Here is a 22,162-nt window from a genome sequence, read left to right as displayed (position 1 = left end):
TTTCTATTACGAGTTCGCCATTTGTCTATTAAAAAAGGTTTTGAGACATACCTGAACGGCTCGACAAGACATATTGAATTGGATTCGTTTGTCCATTTCTACGACAACTAGAAGAAAACAACTCTTTGCATTGATTTCAGCTCCTCTCAATCGGAGTTCTATCAACATGATTTAATACTATTATTTTGAGCTATAAGACAAGGTAGATAAAGACAATCAAGAGACTAGACGATACTGCCTGAGATTTACTAGTAGATGGCAAGGAGTGGCGTTATTGGTGTCGTGACGTCATATATGAAACACTCTTTGGCCAGCAGTTAGTGAGGATAGATTGACTCTTAACATTTAGGCTTAATTGCATGTTTGGTCCCTTATGTTTATTTTAGTTTTTAAGTTGGTCCCTTACGTTTTGAAAGTTTCAAGTTAGTCCCTTACGTTTTAAAAGTTTTCAAGTTGGTCCCTTACGTTTTGAAAGTTTCAAGTTGGTCCCTTATGTTTATTTTAGTTTTCAAGTTGGTCCCTTATGTTTATTTTAGTTTTCAAGTCGGTCCAAAACATAAGGGACCAACTTGAAAACTAAAATAAACATAAGGGACCAACTTGAAAACTAAAATAAACATAAGGGACCAACTTGAAAACTAAAATAAACATAAGGGACTAACTTGAAACTTTCAAAACGTAAGGGACCAACTTGAAAACTAAAATAAACGTATGGGACCAACTTGAAACTTTCAAAACATAAGGGACCAACTTAAAAACTAAAATAAACATAAGGGACCAAACATGCAATTAAACCTAACATTTATTTCAGTGGCTCGCAAGTACGACTATCTATCGGGTAGCAAAAGCTACCTTTTTATTTTTGGTATGAGTAACTAACTATATTCTATGTTTACTTTAGCTATCCAATAAAATATATGTAGATACTTTAAATAATTTTTTTTGGTAAAAGTTACGATAAATATCATATTTAAGATAATCATTTGCTTGATAGATTTATTTCGTCTTATTTTAAAACTTTCAATTTTAACTGATTACAAAAAGAACTTTGTTAACAATGAAATAGTAAAAACAAAACCAAAATAAATAAAAAGTAAAATTAAATATGAATTTCTTGCAATTAGCAAATGACTTGGTTGTTCTGATTTTTTTATGGGATATCAGAAGTATTTTCTTTATGAAATAAATTTAGGACGTAAGGATGATATCATATTTCTTCTAGATGGAAAGTTTAAAGAGCACTTGCAAAGTATTTATATTTACCTATCTTCAAATACAATAATTCAAATTTAAAATTTGAGAATCATATAAGGATGTAAGTCTTCTTTATAGCAAAAAATTTGCCATGTCGTTCAAATTCACGGTTTCCTCTCACTTTAAACAAACCAAATTGTATGATGCCAAAAAAAAATGTAATAAAAATGTAATAATGTTGACACACAAGTATGTTTGTCTTCTTTCAACCATGCATGTCAAATAAATTGTCATAGTATTAGTCTAATCTACTAGTACCTATTTTTGACAAAAGGATATATACAAATACAATGATGTTGTCAAATAGGTGAGGCTTAGGTTACATTTAAGAATGTGGATAAATTAGCCATCAATCAATGAAGATTAGTCAAATGTGTAAATGTACATAGAAAAAACCTTTGAAATATCTCAATATTAATGTGTATAACTTATAAGGTAAAAAAAAATATCCACTTGAGCTTTCCCCGCCTTTATATATTGAATGATCAGGTTTGTATAGCAACAATTTGTTGATGGAAAAGATTATATAGAAAAAGGTATACATATTATATATATATATATATATATATATATATATATATATATATATATATATATATATATATATATATATATATACACACACATACATACATATAGGGATTTGCTAGAACACACCCACTAGTTTTTATGTGGGAGTGTTTTAGCAAAGCTACACCTTAGGGTGTATTTAATCACTTTTTAGTTATTCACTTGCTAAAATACTCCTTCTAAAAAGTAAGTGGGTGTATCCTAGCAAACCCCTATAGGATTTGCTAGAACACACCCACTTGTTTTTGTTAGAAGGTGTGTTATAGCAACATACACCTTAAGGTGTATTTATTAACTTTTTAGTTATAACTTGCTAAAACACTCCCACATAAAAACTAATGGGTGTGTTCTAGCAAACCCCATATATATATATATATATATATATATATATATATATATATATATATATATATATATATATATGTATGTAGAAAGTATGTTCGAATTAAAATTTGGGGGAAGGGTATGTATTAATGAAAGGTGCATTACGTAATGGATCCAGAGATTGAGTACTGTTTTCCAAAAAATGAAGTATGCATGTGCTTCCATTGTATGATGTGGCTGGCTACCTTCATGAATCTGCATATTTCTACACCGGAAAGTGATGTTAACCTCACAAAGAGGCTTCAGGAATATAATGATATATTGAAGCTGGGCTCCCCTCAACATGTGAAAGTCATAAAGATAAAGCAATAACACCTAACTTTAACCTTTCAATAATAACTAATAATAATTAAGTTGTATTAGATTAGTTTGTATATTCAAATAATAATTGAAAATTAATGGTTAACTTTAACAATGATCAACAATTATGGTCCCATATGCGTGTATAATGTTCAGTATTAGCATTTTTCTGAGAGAAAAAGAAACAAAAAGGTAGCCATCTGATTGCATGGTGCTGTATTTTATTTTATGGGTTGCCAACTAGTTAGGGATGACATGCCAACAATCTCTTCCTTCAATTCTGTGTTCACCCATTCATCTGACTATACTCCTCCTTAAATTGAAACTTTTTTACTCCTGATAGAGTAGAATATTTTGTCATAATTTGCTATAATTATTTTCCTGTAATTATTGTATCATAATTAGATAGTTGACCAAACGTTACACAATAGTTGTATATATTCTATTCAGATGAATGAGAAACACAAGCATTCTATTGTCTTACATGGTATCAGAGCTTCGCCAAGATCCATTGGGTCATCTGCTATCAGGTTTCCGCTATCGGACCACCCATCATTTATGTCCACGAACCAAGCCCAATAGTGCTGGTTGTGAGGGGGTGTGTTAAGAGTCCCACATCGGATAGGTGATGGCCTGACAATGTGTTTATAAGTGGGGGCAATCCTCACCTCACAAGCCGGTTTTGTGGGGTTGTGTTAGGCCCAACCACCTTTTCTAAGATGGTGTCAGAGTTGTGTTGGTGACTGATTTTGATGTGTTTTACAGGGAAGAATGTTTAAATAAGTTGCCATATGGAGAGCATGATGCCAAAATGATGGTGGAACAAAAAAATGAGCTAGCATAGTGCGTATCATCTGCCACCCCTGTCGACACCAAGTAGAAACTCAGCACGGTTTAAGTCAGCTATAAAATCAGGCCCAATAGTGCTGAGTTTCAGAAGAATGATAGAATAGAATATTTTGTCATAATTTGCTATAAAATCTTTTCAATGTGATAATGGAGGTGAATATAATAATGAGCTATTTCAACAATATTGCACTAATCATGGTCTTGTTTTTTTCGCTTCTCTTGCCCTCACACATCGTCACAAAATGGGAAAGCGGAACGAAAAAAAAAGAACCATTAACAATATGATACAACATAATTAAAGGAAAATAATTATATAAACTATGACAAAATATTATATTCTATCATATACATTTACACCGTCGTTGTTTCACATGCATCAACATGCATGACACATCGCATGACTATCATTGTCATAAAGGATTTCGGTACAAGGAGTCAATCATCTATATTTAAACCATATACTATCACTATTGGGTCATGAAAGACCTCTAATCACACATCTACTTTTTTATTCAATGAAAGACCTCTAATCACACATGACAAACACAAATTTGCATTAAGATACCTGTATCCACATTCAAATTTGTTCATCTCTATGGAAAATTATCCATATTCATAATACAAGCAATTTTTACAATATCCATTATAATACCTTTAGCAGATACCTAATGCATATGTATCCTGATACCTTCTCTTTAGTGCATATTTTTGTGTATATTTTGATATCCCTACCATTCAAAAGTTTTCCAAGGTCATCTTTAGTTTCTCTTTTCTTATTTATTAATGTAAACACCAAATAGCATGGATCAGTATACAACTTTGTAAGTTTGATTGACTTAATAAATATTTTTAATTTTAATGATTAAATATTTTTAATTTTAATGATTAAACATATTAATTTTTTTATCATATTCATGAAATTACTACTTTCTCTAGTCACTGTTATAAAAAAAAAATTGTTAGTGACCAGAAAGTATGCGTTAATATGTAAACTTTGACAAATGATAAAAATATATATTATACCCCAACTCTTAAAATTGAATATAATTAAATAAAGTTTGTGATTAATTTATGGTAAATACCAATAAACATTGATTAAATAAAAAAAATTCTTTACATGGATGATGATAGATAGATCACGCGCTTAGATGGAAGTGATTAATATTTTTTGGTTATACGATGAAGCAAGGGATTTTGAGCCATTGGATTGTTGGATGTAGCATAAGGTGCGTCGTCAGATCCTTTTCTTTTCTTGTAGACGCTCCCGTGGGCTTCCCGAACCTAATTCCGAACCACCAATTTGAATTTTGTTGAACATTACGGGGATGCTTGGCTCTTTCTCTTTGTTTAACTCAATATGGTTCTTAGCAATTTGTTCCCGGTTCACTTCAATAAAAAAAGTCATTCAACCGGTTTTCAGTTTTTTTTATCAAGTAGTCTAGTGACTAGATTTACCCACATTATATATAGAGCAGTGGTAAATCTGAGGTTTGAATCTCGATCCATACACATAATGTCTATGATAATTACCAATTGAGCTACACTCCGACTATTTTATTCAGACGTAAATTAGTCTATTTGTTAATTTTGATTCATATTGACTTGGTTCTACTTAAAGGAATGATGTATCAACTACACATGTAACATTAGTATATATATCTTACCAATAAAAATTCGTAAAAAATAAATAAATATCTTACCAATGAAAATGTTATGAATTAATTTTAGCAGTGTTTATTTGTCAAAACATTGAATGGGGTCGCGAGCAAATAGTAGATGACTAAATTGACTCCTTTTTCTTTCACGACACAGTCTTTGTATAATGAGGTGTTTTCCGATTTACGTTTTTAGTTTATGTATACGTATAGTTAAGTATTATATGCGGTCTTTTAACTTAGATATTCATAACCAGTCAATATTTTTTTTTAAATTATTACAAAATCGTCCTTTAAGTAAGAAAATATTTGTACCGTGTTCCTATTTTCATCGTGCTTTATTAAAAAGTGATTATGTTGATATTTAATGTTAAGTTGGTGTGTCAAAATTCACCTTTATCAAAATTAATGTTTACAAGTGTATAATTCAGTCTTAATTTGAAACAAAATTGATCGATTTATTAATTTTAATATTGTTTATGAAATATTTATTTGTAAAATTCGGTTTGAATTCAAAAACAAGAAGAAAATGTGCGTAAGAAATCATGTTTTGAAATATCTAATGACATAATTGTTTTAATGTTAAAATTATATGTTTGGTACTTTCCTTAACTTTCAGGCTATCCTGACTATGATAGCTCATTATTTGTTCACAATCGCAAACTGGAAATGATGGTTACCTTTAATGAGGTATATTAATTATTATAGCAATATTTCTTCATAGAAAACTGGTAATGTTGGATGAAAATCTGATTATTGAAGTCCTTTCAGGTTAACTCTGTTATCGATGCCATTATCAAATCATCTCATGTCGATAACCCAATTGGTGACTATAGGAGCTTATGTAAGGTAAAAATGCTTTTTTTATTTTTGTATATTATGAGCATATATCATATCCTTTTCTAAAAACAAACTATTAATGTGCAGACGTGATCCCGATTTTTGCTGACTTCTCCAATGGTGTAACTATCTTAGCAATGAACCTGACTTCTTCTTTTTTTTTTTTTATAATGAAAACCCATCTGTCTAATGAAAATTCATATGTTATTGATGTCATTAGCAAACCGTCTTGATACTTCCAGACCTTGTCTCTGTTTACAAGCTGGAGACCACATTGAGGTTATTACACTTATCCTTTGATTTATGTTTAGTAAGTTGTATATGTTTTCATTATTATATATTTATTTGTTGTCTTATAAATGAACAGGCCTATGCCAATGCCAGAGCTTCATTACGGTTTGGTAAGACATGTGTAATTTGTGAATGTTCCACAATTAAATTGATTGCAATGCATTTGAAATGTTCGCCAATTATTTATTTTGTAACGTTTTGTCGTAATTTTGTTATCTTAGATGTTGTATGGGTTGGCGGCTTTTCATGGTGCTTATGTTTCGAAAGCTAATGATTGGACTGATTTTTTATCCAAGGCTACTGTTGGCTATGCCTTCAGTGTTGATGAGATAGGTAAGCACATCACTTCTTCTGGTATTGGTTTTTATGTGTAGTCACATGCTCTCACGTATCTAGTGTTTAGAGATTTTTTTTGTGGTAAGTCATCACCTTTTAATAGAAAATGCTAACATTGTATCTTTTCTTTATTAACAATATACGAGATAGCTTCTGATTGGAATTTTCACATGCCAATAAGAATTGAATGCGTTGTTCCAACAAGCTAGGTTTATAATGACCAATAGTATTTTATGTGATTAAATAATATATTAAGCAAAATAGTTTCATCATCTATGTTATAACCTATAAGTGTTTACAGCTTGACTTTGCAATAAAGAAGTGTAGAATACTTGGGGCTGAAGATATCACTTGTAAGGCCTAATCCTATTTGATTATAGAAAAACTTTTTCTTTGATTTGATTCTTAATATTTTGTAACTGTATAAATTGTGCAGTGACGCCAGTTTCTGATGCACTAGTAATCCGGAGAGGTAATATTTCCATAATTTTATAGACTAAAAGAATATACACCCCTAAACCTAACTAGTAAATTTTATAATTTTATTGTGTAGAATTTGATCATGGGGTTTTGGATGTGAAATTCGCTCCTGCAGGTAGGTTTAATTTGGAGTACAAGGAGCAGTCTCCAGAGTCTCCATTGTTGAAGCTTTCAAAGCTGTCATAAAGTCAGCTTGGAATGAAGCTTCCATGTGACTTGGTGTGTCCTGCTAACCTTACCTTGTATATACTTGTTTAGTTGTTCATTGCAGTTCGCTGTTAATATTTGATTCTAAGATTTATGTTAGTGATATAGGTACATTTTCCTTAGCTCCAAACTGGTTATCATGGTTATTAATATGAACAGTTCATAGGATTTATTGAGTTTATCGTTGGAGATAACACCCTTAATGGTTGATTTGTATTTTAGATTGTAGGATTTTACGGGGAATATGAATGTTTCATCAAAATACATTGAACTTGTCTATTTTTTTTGTTTAGCCCGTCGCTTTTGGCACCTTGTAGTAGAATACCAACTGGGAAATCATATTATTTATGGATTTCATAGACTGATTATGTTGAATTATCGTTTTGATTAATGCATGTGAAAGTGTTAAGTAAACTAGAATAGGAAGAAATATGATTGAAGACTTCATCAACTTTACGGTTGTTAAGTCTGTTTGATGCATGTAATCGTAGACTATAGTTATAGCCATTCACTTCAGCACTTAACTTTTTTTTTTCCTGATAAAAAAAGGGTGGCTTTTGACTATTTCGACTCGTAAGTTTTTGTCCAAGTATGGTGATTGGTGAGGATATTCTAACAACTAGATCTTCGTTGCACGGGTCAGTTTGACAATAATAAATACAAATAAAGTATATAACATTATATATTTGATGTTAAATAAGTCATATAATACTTTTTTTTGTTACATTTGTATAATACAATTGATATTACATTAACATATTTTATAGACCACATTTGAAGTTATATTAGGCTATGTTTGGTAATGAAAATAAGCTAGTTTATAGCTTATCTATATCTATATCTATATCTATATTTATATACAATTGAGAATGATTTACAATAACCAAAATTAAATGTTTCTCTTCCCTTGACCATTCACATGAGCATTTTGCCACTTGGCAATCAAGAATGATTTTACTTATTCAATTTTTTATGGCAACCGAGAATGATTTTACTTATTCAATTTCTTATGCATTTTGCCACTTGAAAAAAAATGTAATAATGACATTTTAAATGCATTTTTCATTGTAACTTAAAACTGCCTGAATTTCTGCACTATTTTGTAATGGTTAGGTGCGCCATATTGATTGTTTTGCCATATAAATATCTAGCATGCAAATGTGAGAAAACATACAATCTTACATTTCATATTCTCGATAGAAAATACACCCTCCGGTCACTAATATAAGCAAAAATTGACATTTTGCATTCATTCAATTAATGATGTATATAGTCTTTATTATAGACCACATACATCATTTAATAAATGAATCTAAAATGTTAACTTTTGCTTATATTAGTGACCAGAGGGTGTAATTTTTTTTAATTAGCATATTGTTGCGTATGTTATTTTCCTATCTTTTTTAGTTACATTTTTTTATGATATTACGATCATGGTTACCAAACGAATTTGAAGTTATTTTTTTAGTGAACGAATTTTGAAGTTGTTTTGTAGAAACATTGTTTTTGATTCATAAGTTATCAATATTTTCACTGGGCTAAATAAGATCTTTTTTCATTTATATATTTTTTTTATCATGATAATGGTTTCTAACCATAGATGTCAAACCAAATAAACAAATGAAAGAAAATCAAAAGAATTTTTTACGACATAAGCGCCCTCATATGAAAAATCAGGAATCTTAGATATATACTTATTTTCAATATATGGATACATGTGTACAATATTGATTATGCCAATTTCATTTAAGTATAAACCAATCATTTGAGTATTAACCAAATAAGCATGTCTTGAAACTATCTTATTCACATATTTCTTACGCATAATATCTCTAAAAGAACATGTGAAAATAATTATCTCCACCCTTCAAAAAAAATAATTTTCATAATTATGACATAAATGTTATTTTTGCATTTAACTTGCAATATGCAACAACTGAAATTTTTTATTCCCAACGATATGCATAAAATGAGCCCAAAGAAATGGCAACTGCTTTTATATTATACCAATCTACATTCTATTTTACTTTGAATGACAAATTGTTTTTTTTTTTTGAAAGAAACCTTCATTTTAGTCCTCCATAATTTGGTGCACCAATCAAAGTATGCTCGGGTATGATTTTCATTATGTAATTATTTGTGCTTCATGAAGTTCTAATATAAATATTAACTTTTTATACATTTTGGTGAAATAAGAGGATAAGTTGTTTGAGAATGAAACTTTATCATGTGTATCATTTTGATCTTGAATAGGGAAATAAATGGATGAGTGATCAAATAATCTAATATTATAACAAATGATGTATGTTTTTAACATCCCCTCCACGTTGATATTTTATGTCTGGTGAATAATTGATTTATTTTTGTCATGACATTGTTTTAAAATGTCTTGAAATTTATGCAAAGGAGTATCTCTAACTCGAACTCATCTCTAGGGTTATCATCATTGATAATTTTTTATTTGAATCAATTCTTTGTGGGAAAATTTTCCTAACAATTTATATGTAAGTCAAATATCTGGTATACGTTATTATTAGTTCTGTTTGATAGTGTAAGGGTTGATTTACAATACAATACCACTACGATACGAAAGTAGTTTTTTGCAAGTGAATCTACCATTTAAGAGTTTGAAATATGTTTTTACCATGTATTTGGTATAATTTTTCTACCTTTGTTTAGTGGTGAAAAATCAATCTCTACCAAGTAATTAGTTGGGAACACAAGGTGGATTCTTACCTCCCAATTAAATTTTATCCATATGCAAAAGCTAGAGATCATACACTAATCACTTGTTTATTTCAAATCTCTTACTACTTGCACCAATCTATTGTGTGTAGTTTCCATAGTTTATCTTGAATTGAAAAGAATAGACTATTGGTGCTTTTGTATATTTAAACTTTGTTAATGAAAATAAAATATTCGTTGTGAAATGTACGGGTCGATTTATTTATATGTTAATTTTTGAGATTTTCAACATTGCAAATATGGTATTCTCTGTTTTTTTTTTAAATAATCTATGACCTTTTATAAGTACAAGTGCAAAAAGAAAAAAAAATCATTTGTTGGTTCCCAATATGTTAGTAAAATTGCAAGAAAACAAAATGTTTGAACTAACTCCATATGTCTATAACCAAAAATAATGGAACAAATTATTAATTTGATTGTCTCATAATGACTTGATTCTCCATTTAACCATAATATTATTTTGCCGGTGTTTGTTTATTTTAAAATATTATTTTTTTTTGTATTGTTGAAATGGAAAAGGCCCGAACAAACAACCTCTAACAAAAGTGGTAAGGTAGTCTATATGAAAAAAATATTATCAAACAATGCTATGAAATTCCCCTTTTCTATATTATATTTTGTAATATATGTGTCTACAAATACATGTAACTATTTTCAAATTTAAAATAGTTGCAAATTTTCCACATAAGTTTCAGTCCAACGAATGAATTAGGAAAATTAAAAAAATAAGCCTCTTTAAAAAATGAATTGAGGGAAATAATATAATAATTATCGTCCAATAAATTATTATAATGACAAATATTACGTCATAATTGAGTTGGTGTGAAAATAGAAAATCAATATACATGAGTTATACCAATTTCAAATGTAAGATTTAATGGTAATAAGTCTAATTTTATTCTTTGCTAAAAAAAAACATTCTAATTTCATCCAAAACATTTAGATCAGAGCTCTACTATAAATATGATAACAAATTTAATCTTGCTTCATTCACAACGTTCAACCCATAACTATACGTACTATATATTTTGAGCAATTTCACATTTCTTTCTTCATGTTATGAATTTCTTATTCTCTTTTTAATCGATAATATTTATTTCTTTGTAATATTATGTAACAATTAAAGGAATGATGTGTCAACAACACCTGTAACATTAGTATATATATCTTACCAATAAAAATTAGTAAAAAAATAAATAAATATCTTACCAATGAAAATGTTATGAATTAATTTTAGCAGTGTTTTTTGTCAAAACATTGAATGGGGTCACGAGCAAATAGTTGATGACTAAATTGACTCATTTTTCTATTACGACATAGTCTTTGTATAATGAGGTGTTTTCCAATTTACGTTTTTAGTTTATGTATACGTATAGTTAAGTATTATATGCGGTCTTTTAACTTAGATATTTATAACCAATCAATAGTTTTTAAAAAATTATTAGAAAATCGTCCTTTAAGTAAGAAAATATTTGCACCGTGTTCCTATTTTCTTCATGCTTTGTTAAAAAGTGATTAGGTTGATATTTAACGTTAAGTTGGTATGTCAAAATTCACCTTTATCAAAATTAATGTTTACAAGTGTATAATTCAGTCTTGATTTGAAACGAAATTGATTGATTTATTAATTTTAATATTGTTGATGAAATATTTATTTGTAAAATTTGGTTTAGAAGAAGAAAATGTGCGTAAGAAATCATGTTTGATGTCATGGGCACTTTTGGACCTACCACCGCAATGTCAAACAGTTCTTAAGCACTTTTAACGAAGTTGGCTGAAATGAGTAACAATTAAATATTATATGACTTAAAGAACCAATGAATTATTTTGAGAGTTTTTTTTTTATAGAACAACAAATTAATGCTTATGATGAATATGTTTTTTATTTTAAAAATATTGTAACAACATTGGTTGAACTCGAATAATTCATATAAGCCCTACAAGTCCTCCTCCAATACAATTTTTGAGTTTTTTAAATCAGGAAAATATTGTATTATAAAGAGAAATGAACGCTTCAAAACTCACCCCACTCAAAGTCGCCTTTTTATTCTATTTACTCCTTCATTTTTTAAAGTCCTTTACTCATCTCGAAACTCACAGACAAAATCTTAAGTTGGACAAGAGAGAAACTTCGTATTTCCATTTATTCATGCTTACTCCCGTTTTTTTTTTTCATTCTTATTATGTGATAGAATATCACATTATAGTTTTTTAAGAAGCACTCCCTCTTTTTCATTCCTCTCTTCAGAGTCGTCACCAAAATCCTAGTTTCATCTCCTTCATCCACCAGAGAGGGTGATTTAGGGTTAACTTTTGACCCAAAATCACCCCTCTAACTCGTTTTTCTCTTTCCCTTTTATTGAAATAAGTGATTTTTACATCTATTTAGTTTTTTTTATTCTGTGCTTTCGTCGTCTTTGTGCGACGTTGGTTTGTTCTTTGTCTTTGTGCGGCATTGTTTGTCTTTCTTGTTTCGTTGAGGTATTTGTTCGGTTCAGATTGTCAGAACAGTTTCGATTCAGTGCAGATCCAATCAATGCCCTTGGTGTCGTCCACATTGCAAATCCGGAGACATGAGTATTATGAAGACTTGAATATAGTCATATGTGTAAGCTTTTGTACTTTGCTGTTTTATGCTATTAATGTAGATGTTGTGAGTTTGTTCGCAAATTCATCTTTTTTGTTTTTAATAAATTTGCGTTGTATCAATGTGCTCTATCAATTTTCTTCTCAAGAAGCAAAATTATATTAAAATAAAAAAAGAGATTCACCCCGCTGGTGGCCTGAGGTGACTTGTGAAATTATTGGCTGTAATCATGTCTCACTTGAATCATACACTTTGAATTTGTTTAAAAATAAAAGGCTACGTCAACCGCCAGTATAACCTAAGTATTTATTTATTTTTTTGAAATTTAGTACCCAATACACCAATTACCAATTAATTTAAGGGATCAAATTTTACTGTTCACTTGTAAAAGTTCAATTTAAAGTCAAAGTCAAACTCTATACGGATGAATCGAACCTTAAACTTTAAGAGAAATATACTTCGAGATCTCAAGTCAATACCTTCGAATAATTTTTTTTTAAACAACATTGGAGTAAACCTTAATTGGTTAATATATCGTAACTATGAGGGTGTAAAAATTTAGTTAACATCTTTTCCATTTTGGATTTTCTTCTATTTAGAGAGATAAAAAGAGTAAGAAAGTTTGAAAAAGAAAGTAAAAAATAATAAATAGTGGTAGGACCCACCTAATGGTAAGATCGGCCATTTTTTTACGTGTATCTCGATGTAGGAAAATTCTACTATGGACACAAATATAAATAAATAGTGTTTAGGCACACATACATTAAAATATTTTTTTTAATAACAAAAAACAAATTGATAATAAAGTGATTTAGTAGTTTGAGGAAAAGAGTTGTGATGTGTGTGTGACTAAACACTATACATTTATGTTTGTGTCCATGTAAGAATGTCTCCTCTATGTAAATGCCAAAAACTAGTTCATGCTCGAAAATACATTGTTTATTAGTACGTGCAACATTCATATCTTCCATATTTTATTTATCCTTAAACTAAAATCTTGGAATAAAAGAGAAGAAAATAATCCGTGAGAGAGAAGAATGGCAAGCAAGCAAGCTTTCATGCGACGAAGCAGTTGTTGATAAGTTGGCCTCAATGGCACAGCAAAACTCATGACCATATTAATGTCTTAAGATCAAAGCAGAATCATTAACTGTCGCTGGTTGGTCAGATAATTAAAAAGTGATATCGAGATGAAAACTCTCTAAATTATTTTTTTCTTTAATAACCAAACCGAGTTTTACAATTTTTCTAAAAGAAATCTTTTCAAAATAAAAATTAACATTTTTTAAAACAAAGCTAAATACTATGATTTTCAGTGCACTAAGTACACAAATTTGAATGAAAAATTGTCTTTTTGAAATTCATGTAAAGCAATTATGAAGAGAAGAGAAAGAGTAGCTAAGTGGGTTTTAAGTACACGCGCCATGAATACAGAGAGGTGTGGAGCTAGGTTCGGGACCGAAAAAGGAAACCCAACGGTGACAGTATAAAACCATTTTTTTTATACAGAAGAAGCAGAGAGAGAGAGAGCGAGAAGTATAATCATACTAATAACTCTTGTGTAGAGAGTAAAAAAAAGGTGATGAATTTTGGAAACAACTAAACTAACTAACAAGGAAAGGAAAGGAAAGGAAAGGAAAGAAATCTCAACAACAACAACATTCATTCAATGCAATACAGTACAGAGTACAGAAACAAAAACGAAATAACTATCACACTCACACGCTTTCTTCTTCTTCTTCTTCTTCTTCTTTGTTTCCTTCACCTCGGATACTTTCTTCTCTCTCTCTGCAAAATTCTCATTCTATCCTCCATGTATGAGACTCTGCAGCATTATTGACAATAGTGACTTCTAGTTAATGGCATCAGAGGCATCCTTTTCCTTTTCAGTTGCATCTGTTGTTCAACATGTGCTTCAACAACATGGTCATCGTCTCCAAGATCTTGATTTAGAATCTAGGAAAGCTGAACAAGCTGGTAATTATGCTTCATCATAATCATAATCATATTCTTTTATTATTATTCTGAATGAAATGGTTGTTGATTTGATTTGATATGTAGCATCTAGAAGATATGAAGCGGCAGGGTGGTTGAGAAAAATGGTTGGAGTTGTTGCAGCCAAAGATTTACCAGCAGAGCCATCTGAGGAAGAATTTAGGCTTGGTTTGAGAAGTGGGATTATTCTTTGTAATGTTATTAATAAGTTTCAATCTGGAGCTGTTCCTAAGGTCATTCCAGCTAGATCCTATTTCATTTAATTGAGTGAACTCAACTGGTTCATGAACTTCACTTATAGTCGAATTGATCAGGAGAACCCGAGTTTGTTCCCTGATAGATTAGAAATATTGATCATACATTACTCATCTTCTGACGGACAATTTTGAACTATTAGAGTCTCTTTCCCTTAGGAACCTAGAGTTTAGACAAAAAAATAATTATTATTTTTGTTTTAGGTTGTGGAGAGTCCCGTTGATTCTGCACTGATCCCTGATGGAGCACCATTATCAGCATATCAGTATTTTGAAAATGTGAGGAATTTTCTGGTGGCTGTACAAGAAATTGGACTTCCTACCTTTGAGGCATCTGATCTGGAACAAGTATGTAATTTTATGAATTAGATACTTATTACTATGCATGCAACTGTTAATAATTACAAATGTGTATCATTGTGAATTCAGTTGTTATTTGTTGATAACTCCAGGTATACTTTTAGAACTTCATAGTTGCAAACTTATGTAATTTATTATGCTGCTGATTTTTAGGGAGGGAAATCATCCAGGATTGTGAATTGCGTCTTGGCCCTTAAATCCTATGGTGAATGGAAACAAAATGGGGCAAATGGTGTGTGGAAATTTGGTGGAAATCTCAAACCTACTATTTCTGCAAAATCTCTTGTGAGAAAAAACTCGGAACCATTTACTAATTCCTTGTCAAGGACCTCATCAATCAATGAAAAAACTCTGGCTACTCTTAATTCTGATGTTGAGTCTAATAAAATGGTAGGTAAGCTTGATGTTTTGATATTATACCAGCTATCAATTCACCTTGTTGAACGGAAAGAATAAGTAATGAAATTTTTACATTTCTATTTTTGCAGTCTGGTTCCCATTCTTTGAGTATGCTTATTCGTTCTATTCTGTCAGATAAGAAGCAAGATGAAATTCCAATGGTAAGCTGATGTATGGTTTTAGTCTGTGTTTCACAATCACCACTGAATTTCATCAGAACTTCACCAATCAAGTTCATCATAACTTTACCAATCAAGTTGAAATTAGCTTCCACATTTTAATTTTTTCAGAAACTGTCATTTAACATTTTCATAAAAACCTATTAACTTATAATAACTTTATGTAAGTGAAGAACTTGATTTATCGAAAAAATCCAAAAGCTAAAAACTAATCCAATCTAGGCCTAAGTCTCTTTCCTTGAAACTGCTAGTTTTTAAGTAATACTTTTCTTCTTCTGCATGGAACAGTTGGTTGAATCTGTTTTGAATAAGGTTGTAGAAGAGTTTGAACATCGTATCGCAAGCCAAGGTGAACAGGTATGACTCTTTTCTCCTTCTAGTAATGTCATTAGTTTAAGGGGATCGTCCGGTCAATATTCTGTTCTATTTGTTTACCTCATTCTTGAGAATAATTTTCCTTAAATTTATTTTCACGACAAGCTGTTCTTGTTTACTTCCTTATCTTGTAACTTACAGACAAAAGTTACTTTAAGAGATCATGTTTCTGAAAGAAATGGATCTGCATCAAAGTTTATGGTGGCAGATAAAAAGGTAAAACAAATCTGCCTTGAGATTAACATATTCCAGAACCTCAATTAAGCTTGAAAATTCTTTATTTCTTTAAGTACTCATTGATATTATGATTGATTAGGTGGAGAACAAGATTCATATGGTAGCAAAGAAACAGGATCACATTGAAAAGAATCGTGTGGCCGCTGAGGAATTGCAAAGCCAACACCTGAAGCAACAAATGCTCTTTGACCAACAACAAAGAGACATTCAAGTATAGAATCTGAGATAATGAATAGCATTTTATACTATGCAGATTTTCCCGTGCGAGTTAAAATTTTCGCTTTTCATATTTTGTAGGAGCTAAAGCTTACTCTTCACACCGCAAAAGCTGGAATGCAGTTCATGCAAATGAAATTTCGTGACGAGTTTTCCAATCTTGGTAAGGATTTATGATAAAATCATTCTACCTTTCTTGCTTTTGTTCCCCTACTTCTCTTGGTGTCTTCTGACGGATGGATGAGATGCTGAATCTTACATGACTTTTTTTTTTGTTTTGTTGCAGGAACGCACATTCGTGGCTTAGCTCACGCTGCTTCTGGATATCATAGAGTTCTTGAAGAAAATCGTAAACTATACAATGAAGTTCAAGATCTTAAGGGTAAATAAGACTATGACTGGCTGGTAGCTTTAGGCCCAGCTTCCATTCATATCTTTGTAAGGTTTTCTTTGCATCCAATAATTGTATCAAGGTGGGTGATTTTGTTTGTTAGGAAGTATTAGGGTATACTGTCGAGTAAGACCCTTCTTTCCTGGACAACCAAACCAATTGAGCGCAATAGAAAATATAGAAGATGGAACTATCACAGTTAGTATTCCGTCAAGGAATGGGAAGGGACAAAGATCCTTCAACTTTAACAAAGTCTTTGGACCATCTGCTACCCAAGGTTGGTTTGGGACTGTGTGTCAGATTCATTTTTCTCCAGGATTTGTATTTTTGTGTGATTGAAATTTAATCTCGTATTGCAGCGGAGGTCTTCCTTGATATGCAACCACTTATTAGATCTGTTCTTGATGGCTATAATGTGTGCATATTTGCATATGGCCAAACAGGATCAGGAAAAACTTACACAATGGTAAGGTCTAGTAGAAGTTTTTTGTGAGCAATAAACTTGGAAACTTTTATTTGATGATCTTTTTCTGATTTATGTTTTTCACATGTAGACTGGACCAAAAGAGATCACAGAGAAAAGCCAAGGTGTAAATTATAGGGCTCTAAGTGATTTGTTTAAGATAGCAGATCAAAGAAAGGACACTTTCCACTATGATGTTTATGTTCAAATGATTGAGATTTATAATGAGCAAGTCAGGGATCTATTGGTCACTGATGGAACAAACAGAAGATATCCTTTCATCAGTTATTTGATTTTCTTTTGAAAAAAAGATTATATATACCTTCAGGTCTTGTATAACCTTAAAAATTACTAGAACATAAGAAATTGGTAAAGTTCTTCTCACAATGAAAAAAAAAAAACCTTTCATCACGATTCATGATGTTTCCCTTAACCATTAACACATTAGAAATTCGTAGTAGCTCTCAAAAAGGGCTCAGTGTGCCAGATGCAAGCCTTGTCTCTGTGTCATCAACCTTTGATGTTATCGACCTAATGGACCTTGGGCACAAGAACCGTGTAGTTGGAGCAACCGCCCTTAACGACCGCAGTAGTCGATCTCATAGGTATACTCTATTCATTTCCCTGTTATTCTCTCCTATTTTGGTGATGGTATTTCATGGAAAAAGGTTAACTATTGTTCTCTTAAATTTTTTAATATTGCAGTTGCTTGACTGTTCATGTTCAAGGAAGAGATTTGACATCTGGAGCTACCACCCGCGGATGCATGCATTTGGTTGACTTAGCAGGAAGTGAGAGGGTAGATAAGTCGGAGGCCACCGGAGATAGACTGAAAGAGGCACAACATATTAACAAATCTCTATCAGCTTTGGGTGATGTCATTGCGTCCCTTGCTCATAAAAACTCACATGTACCTTATAGAAATAGTAAGCTCACACAATTGCTCCAAGATTCACTAGGTAAGTTTTAAGAAGTTGGTTGTTCTCTTTGGTTCCTGGTATGATACAATTCATTTTAATTCTCATAATGTTGGTGGGTTTATTTCAGGAGGACAGGCTAAGACACTGATGTTTGTTCACATAAGTCCAGAAAGTGATGCTATTGGAGAAACAATTAGTACTTTAAAATTTGCAGAAAGAGTTGCTACAGTTGAACTTGGTGCTGCTCGAGTAAACAAAGATGGTGCAAATGTTAAAGAGCTCAAAGAACAGGTTGATATTCAAATCTATCCTCTCTAGTTCTTTATCATAATTTTTTCACTTCAATTATATTTAGGTCTAACTATTTAGCCACGTTTCAGATTGCCAGTCTTAAGGCAGCATTGGCAAGAAAAGAAGGTGAATCGGAACATTCTTTTTCCGGAAGCTCTGAAAAATATAGGACAAAGGCTAGTGAGCCATCCCCTTTTCACATAAACCAGCGAGTTGCAGACACTGGTGATCAGCTTGGATGCCGGCGACCAATGGTTGAAGTTGGCAACATTGAGGTATGCATGTTTAATTTCTCCAATGTGCAAAATGATTTGATGAATGAAGTAATGCAGTAATCCCTCTATTTTTAGTGTAGAGAACAAACACATGGTTACTGAAGTTTCTCGAGAAGTCATGATACAATTTTACGTAATAAACTCAACTACCTTAAATTGTCTAGGAACAAACACTTAAACTACTATTATAAATTGAAAACTTGTGGACCAAGCAATACATGAAATGTTCTGCGAAAGTTCTATTGCAAGGATTTTACTTGATATTGTATTGCGAGAATGATTTCATAGAGTAAAACTATTTTGGTTATTGCTATTCCGTGTTGAACTCATTGGATTTAAACTATTGTTCCTACAGCTTCAAAGTAAAACCATAATAAGGCAGAAAACTCAAAGCTTTGATTTTGATGAGATATCAACAAATTCACCGCCATGGCCCCCGGTAAATAGTCTTGAACAAAACGACGGGCAGGATGACAAAGAAACAGGTTCGGGAGAATGGGTTGATAAGGTAATGGTAAACAAGCTAGAAGCAAACAAAACTGAGAACCTCTTGGGGTGTTGGCAAGAAAGCAATGGGAACTTATCCGAGTCATTTCATCAAACATATCTCCAAGATTCTTCCAAAATGTACTCGGAACAGTCCTATAATATGTTCATGGGAGGTAACCAGTTTAATAGCATTAATATGGGTTCAGATGATAATATGGATGAGGTTGATGCTATAACCAGTGATTCCTCAGAACCTGACTTGCTGTGGCAATTTAATCATTCTAAGCTTACCAGTTTGACCAATGGAATTGGAACAAAGGCTATGAGATCTGTCTCAAAGGCAACAAAAAGCCAAGAATTGAGGTAATATAAAAATGGTATTCTAGTTAAATGTTATTTTTTCAGATTTTCTTTTTCTTTGCCTAACTATTTATTGGATATTAATAATGTTTTTGCTATTTTTTCAGCAAGAGTTTTTTTCATTCTTCTCTTGGTCCTTCACCTTCGTTGAAACAATCAAAAGTTGTCTCACATAGGACAGGAAGGAGTCCAGCTCCTGTTGACATGAAACGTAAAATTGGTAGAAAGTAAAACATGTTATTGAATATGTAAAGAGCTATGTCACTTTGCTCTTGGCTTATCAAAAAAAAAAAATATGTAAAGAGTGAATATATATTTTTTGCTATAATTTCTCTATCTTTGGTTTGTTATTTTTGTAATATGTAATTACACAGATAATGGAGCAATAATGCCCGTTGCTTTGCTTATATCATGATTTTTTATTTTTTATACTGTAGCATTTAAAGGATGTAAAAAAACCCACTGTAATGATTTTTCATTGACAACTTATATCAACTTTTTTTTTTAATCTCTGTTATCAAGTAACTTAAATGATCTTTCTATTTATTTGCAACTTATATCAAGACAGATGAGTCACATGTTGGTTCTTGAATTGTACCTTTGGGTTTTAGTTTAGTCCTTTAAGTCTGTATCTTTATCCTTGTTTAAACTAACCATCAAATTCAGAGAGTCAAATCATATACAAAGAAATTATATAGGTACGAAGAAATTATATATCATGATATGTTTCTAAGCATTTTTATAATATGATATGTTTTTTTTGGTTACTAATATATGATATGATAATATAATATAATGTTTCTAAGCATTTTTTTAAATCGTATTTTTTATCAATATATAACATGATATGTAGATTACATTCCTCAATAGTAAATTTCAAGCATATTTGTTCCCTAAAACAAAATTCCAACATATACAATGCAGCTTCAACAATACAACCATTTAGTTTATAACAATCAAAAGAATTCTGCTCGGTTTCACTCATTCCCAAAGTAAAAGTCCAAAATGCCTCTACGCAACTTAACATGCGTAGCGTGAGTTAACATACGCTAGTTATAATATAAACGTAACTTAAGTCACGCAGTGTGACTTAAGTCACGCAGTGTGACTTAAGTCACGCTACGTGCTGTAATTAGCCAAGATAGAACCTCATTCTGCCTCATTTTCAAACAACACACACATAAACCTCATTCCACCTTGTGACCTTTCGTCTTCCAGGATAAAAACTCTATTTAAACAATATTTTAGTCAAGTTACTTGTTCATTGGTTATATATTCAAGTAACCTGACTAAAATAATGTTTAAATTGAGTTATCATCCTGGAAGACGAAAGGTCACACCTTGTGACCTTTCGTCTTCCAGGATAAAAACTCTATTTAAACAATATTTTAGTCAAGTTCCTTGTTCATTGGTTATATATTCAAGTAACCTGACTAAAGGGTCAACTGAATGAATTCAACCAAGGAGTCAACCCCAGAGACACAGGGAGGGTGGAATACGTCCGGTATAAACGTCCAACGCTCGACGAGGGGAGGGTATCATTCACTTGGGTGGAGTTAAAGAACGACGAAAACGTGACGAGCATGTTTTGGGAGCACAACATGTTCCAGTGGATCGATATGCGGGTGACGTTGCTGAGATCAACTGAAGATATTATCAAGAGTCTGATTCCGCCAGAAGATCGTCATTAGTTAGGGTAAGGTGCATTCCAACTACAACAATTGTCTTACCTCTGAAATGGGGTAATTCAAACTTGCCAAACAGCGAGGACTCAAGCATTTCACCCGACATTCATGTTTTCCTTTGAAAAGAATAAATTTTTGTTAGGCTGGTTTAGATGAAGGTATTAAGTGTCAAGGAATGGACCTCATTTCGTTGGCACTTGAATACCATCATCTAAAGCAAGCCTAACAAAAATTTATTCTTTTCAAAGGAAAACATGAATGCCGGGTGAAATGCTTGAGTCCTATTGTTTGGCGAGTTTGAATTTACCCCATTTCAGGGGCAAGACAATGTTGTAGTTGGAAGGTGCATGTAATGTAATGTAATTGTTGACATACATGTCGTTTATGTAATGTAACGAAACCTTAATTCGAATTTTTATTCGAATTCACGCTATCGCAATTTTTATTCAAATTCACGCTATCACAATATTTATTCGAATTCACGCTATCGCAATATTTATTCGAATTCACGCTATCGCAATTTTTATTCGAATTCACGCTATCGCAATATTTATTCGAATTCACGCTGAATTTATTCTAATTCAATACGCAATCAAATAAAATGCAAAAAATTAACAAAAACGTTACATGAGTCACGCCCAGGTTAACAAAAAGGTTTAACACTAGGTTAACACTAGCGTGACTTAAGTCACGCCCAGGTTTAACACTAGCGTGACTTAAGTCACGCCTGTTTGGCAGGTGGTCAGAAGTGAAGAACACGTTTTTTGGATTTTGG

The 22,162-nt window shown here is 31.6% G+C and overlaps 1 protein-coding gene across 1 annotated transcript; it reads left to right on the top strand.

Annotated features, from left to right (window-relative positions):
* The first annotated feature begins 14,014 nt into the window (after window positions 1-14,014).
* Window positions 14,015-20,109, top strand: LOC146911072 (kinesin-like protein KIN-14I). Its single transcript, XM_085722422.1, has 19 exons — window positions 14,015-14,475; window positions 14,560-14,726; window positions 14,952-15,095; window positions 15,261-15,497; window positions 15,596-15,667; window positions 15,974-16,042; window positions 16,202-16,276; window positions 16,377-16,508; window positions 16,595-16,676; window positions 16,800-16,895; window positions 17,008-17,181; window positions 17,264-17,370; window positions 17,459-17,639; window positions 17,813-17,972; window positions 18,073-18,326; window positions 18,415-18,578; window positions 18,668-18,853; window positions 19,209-19,705; window positions 19,810-20,109. The coding sequence occupies exons 1-19, from the start codon at window positions 14,358-14,360 to the stop codon at window positions 19,931-19,933; spliced, it is 3,039 nt and encodes a 1,012-aa protein (XP_085578548.1). The 5' UTR covers window positions 14,015-14,357; the 3' UTR covers window positions 19,934-20,109.
* The last annotated feature ends 2,053 nt before the right edge of the window (window positions 20,110-22,162 follow it).

The sequence above is a fragment of the Medicago sativa genome, chromosome 7 (assembly GCF_051527215.1).
Source record: "Medicago sativa cultivar Bolivia chromosome 7, Bolivia_mono, whole genome shotgun sequence".
Classification (NCBI taxonomy): domain Eukaryota; kingdom Viridiplantae; phylum Streptophyta; class Magnoliopsida; order Fabales; family Fabaceae; genus Medicago; species Medicago sativa.
The sequence above is the reverse complement of the archived record's forward strand: the minus strand, read 5'-3'. Positions and strand labels throughout refer to the sequence as shown.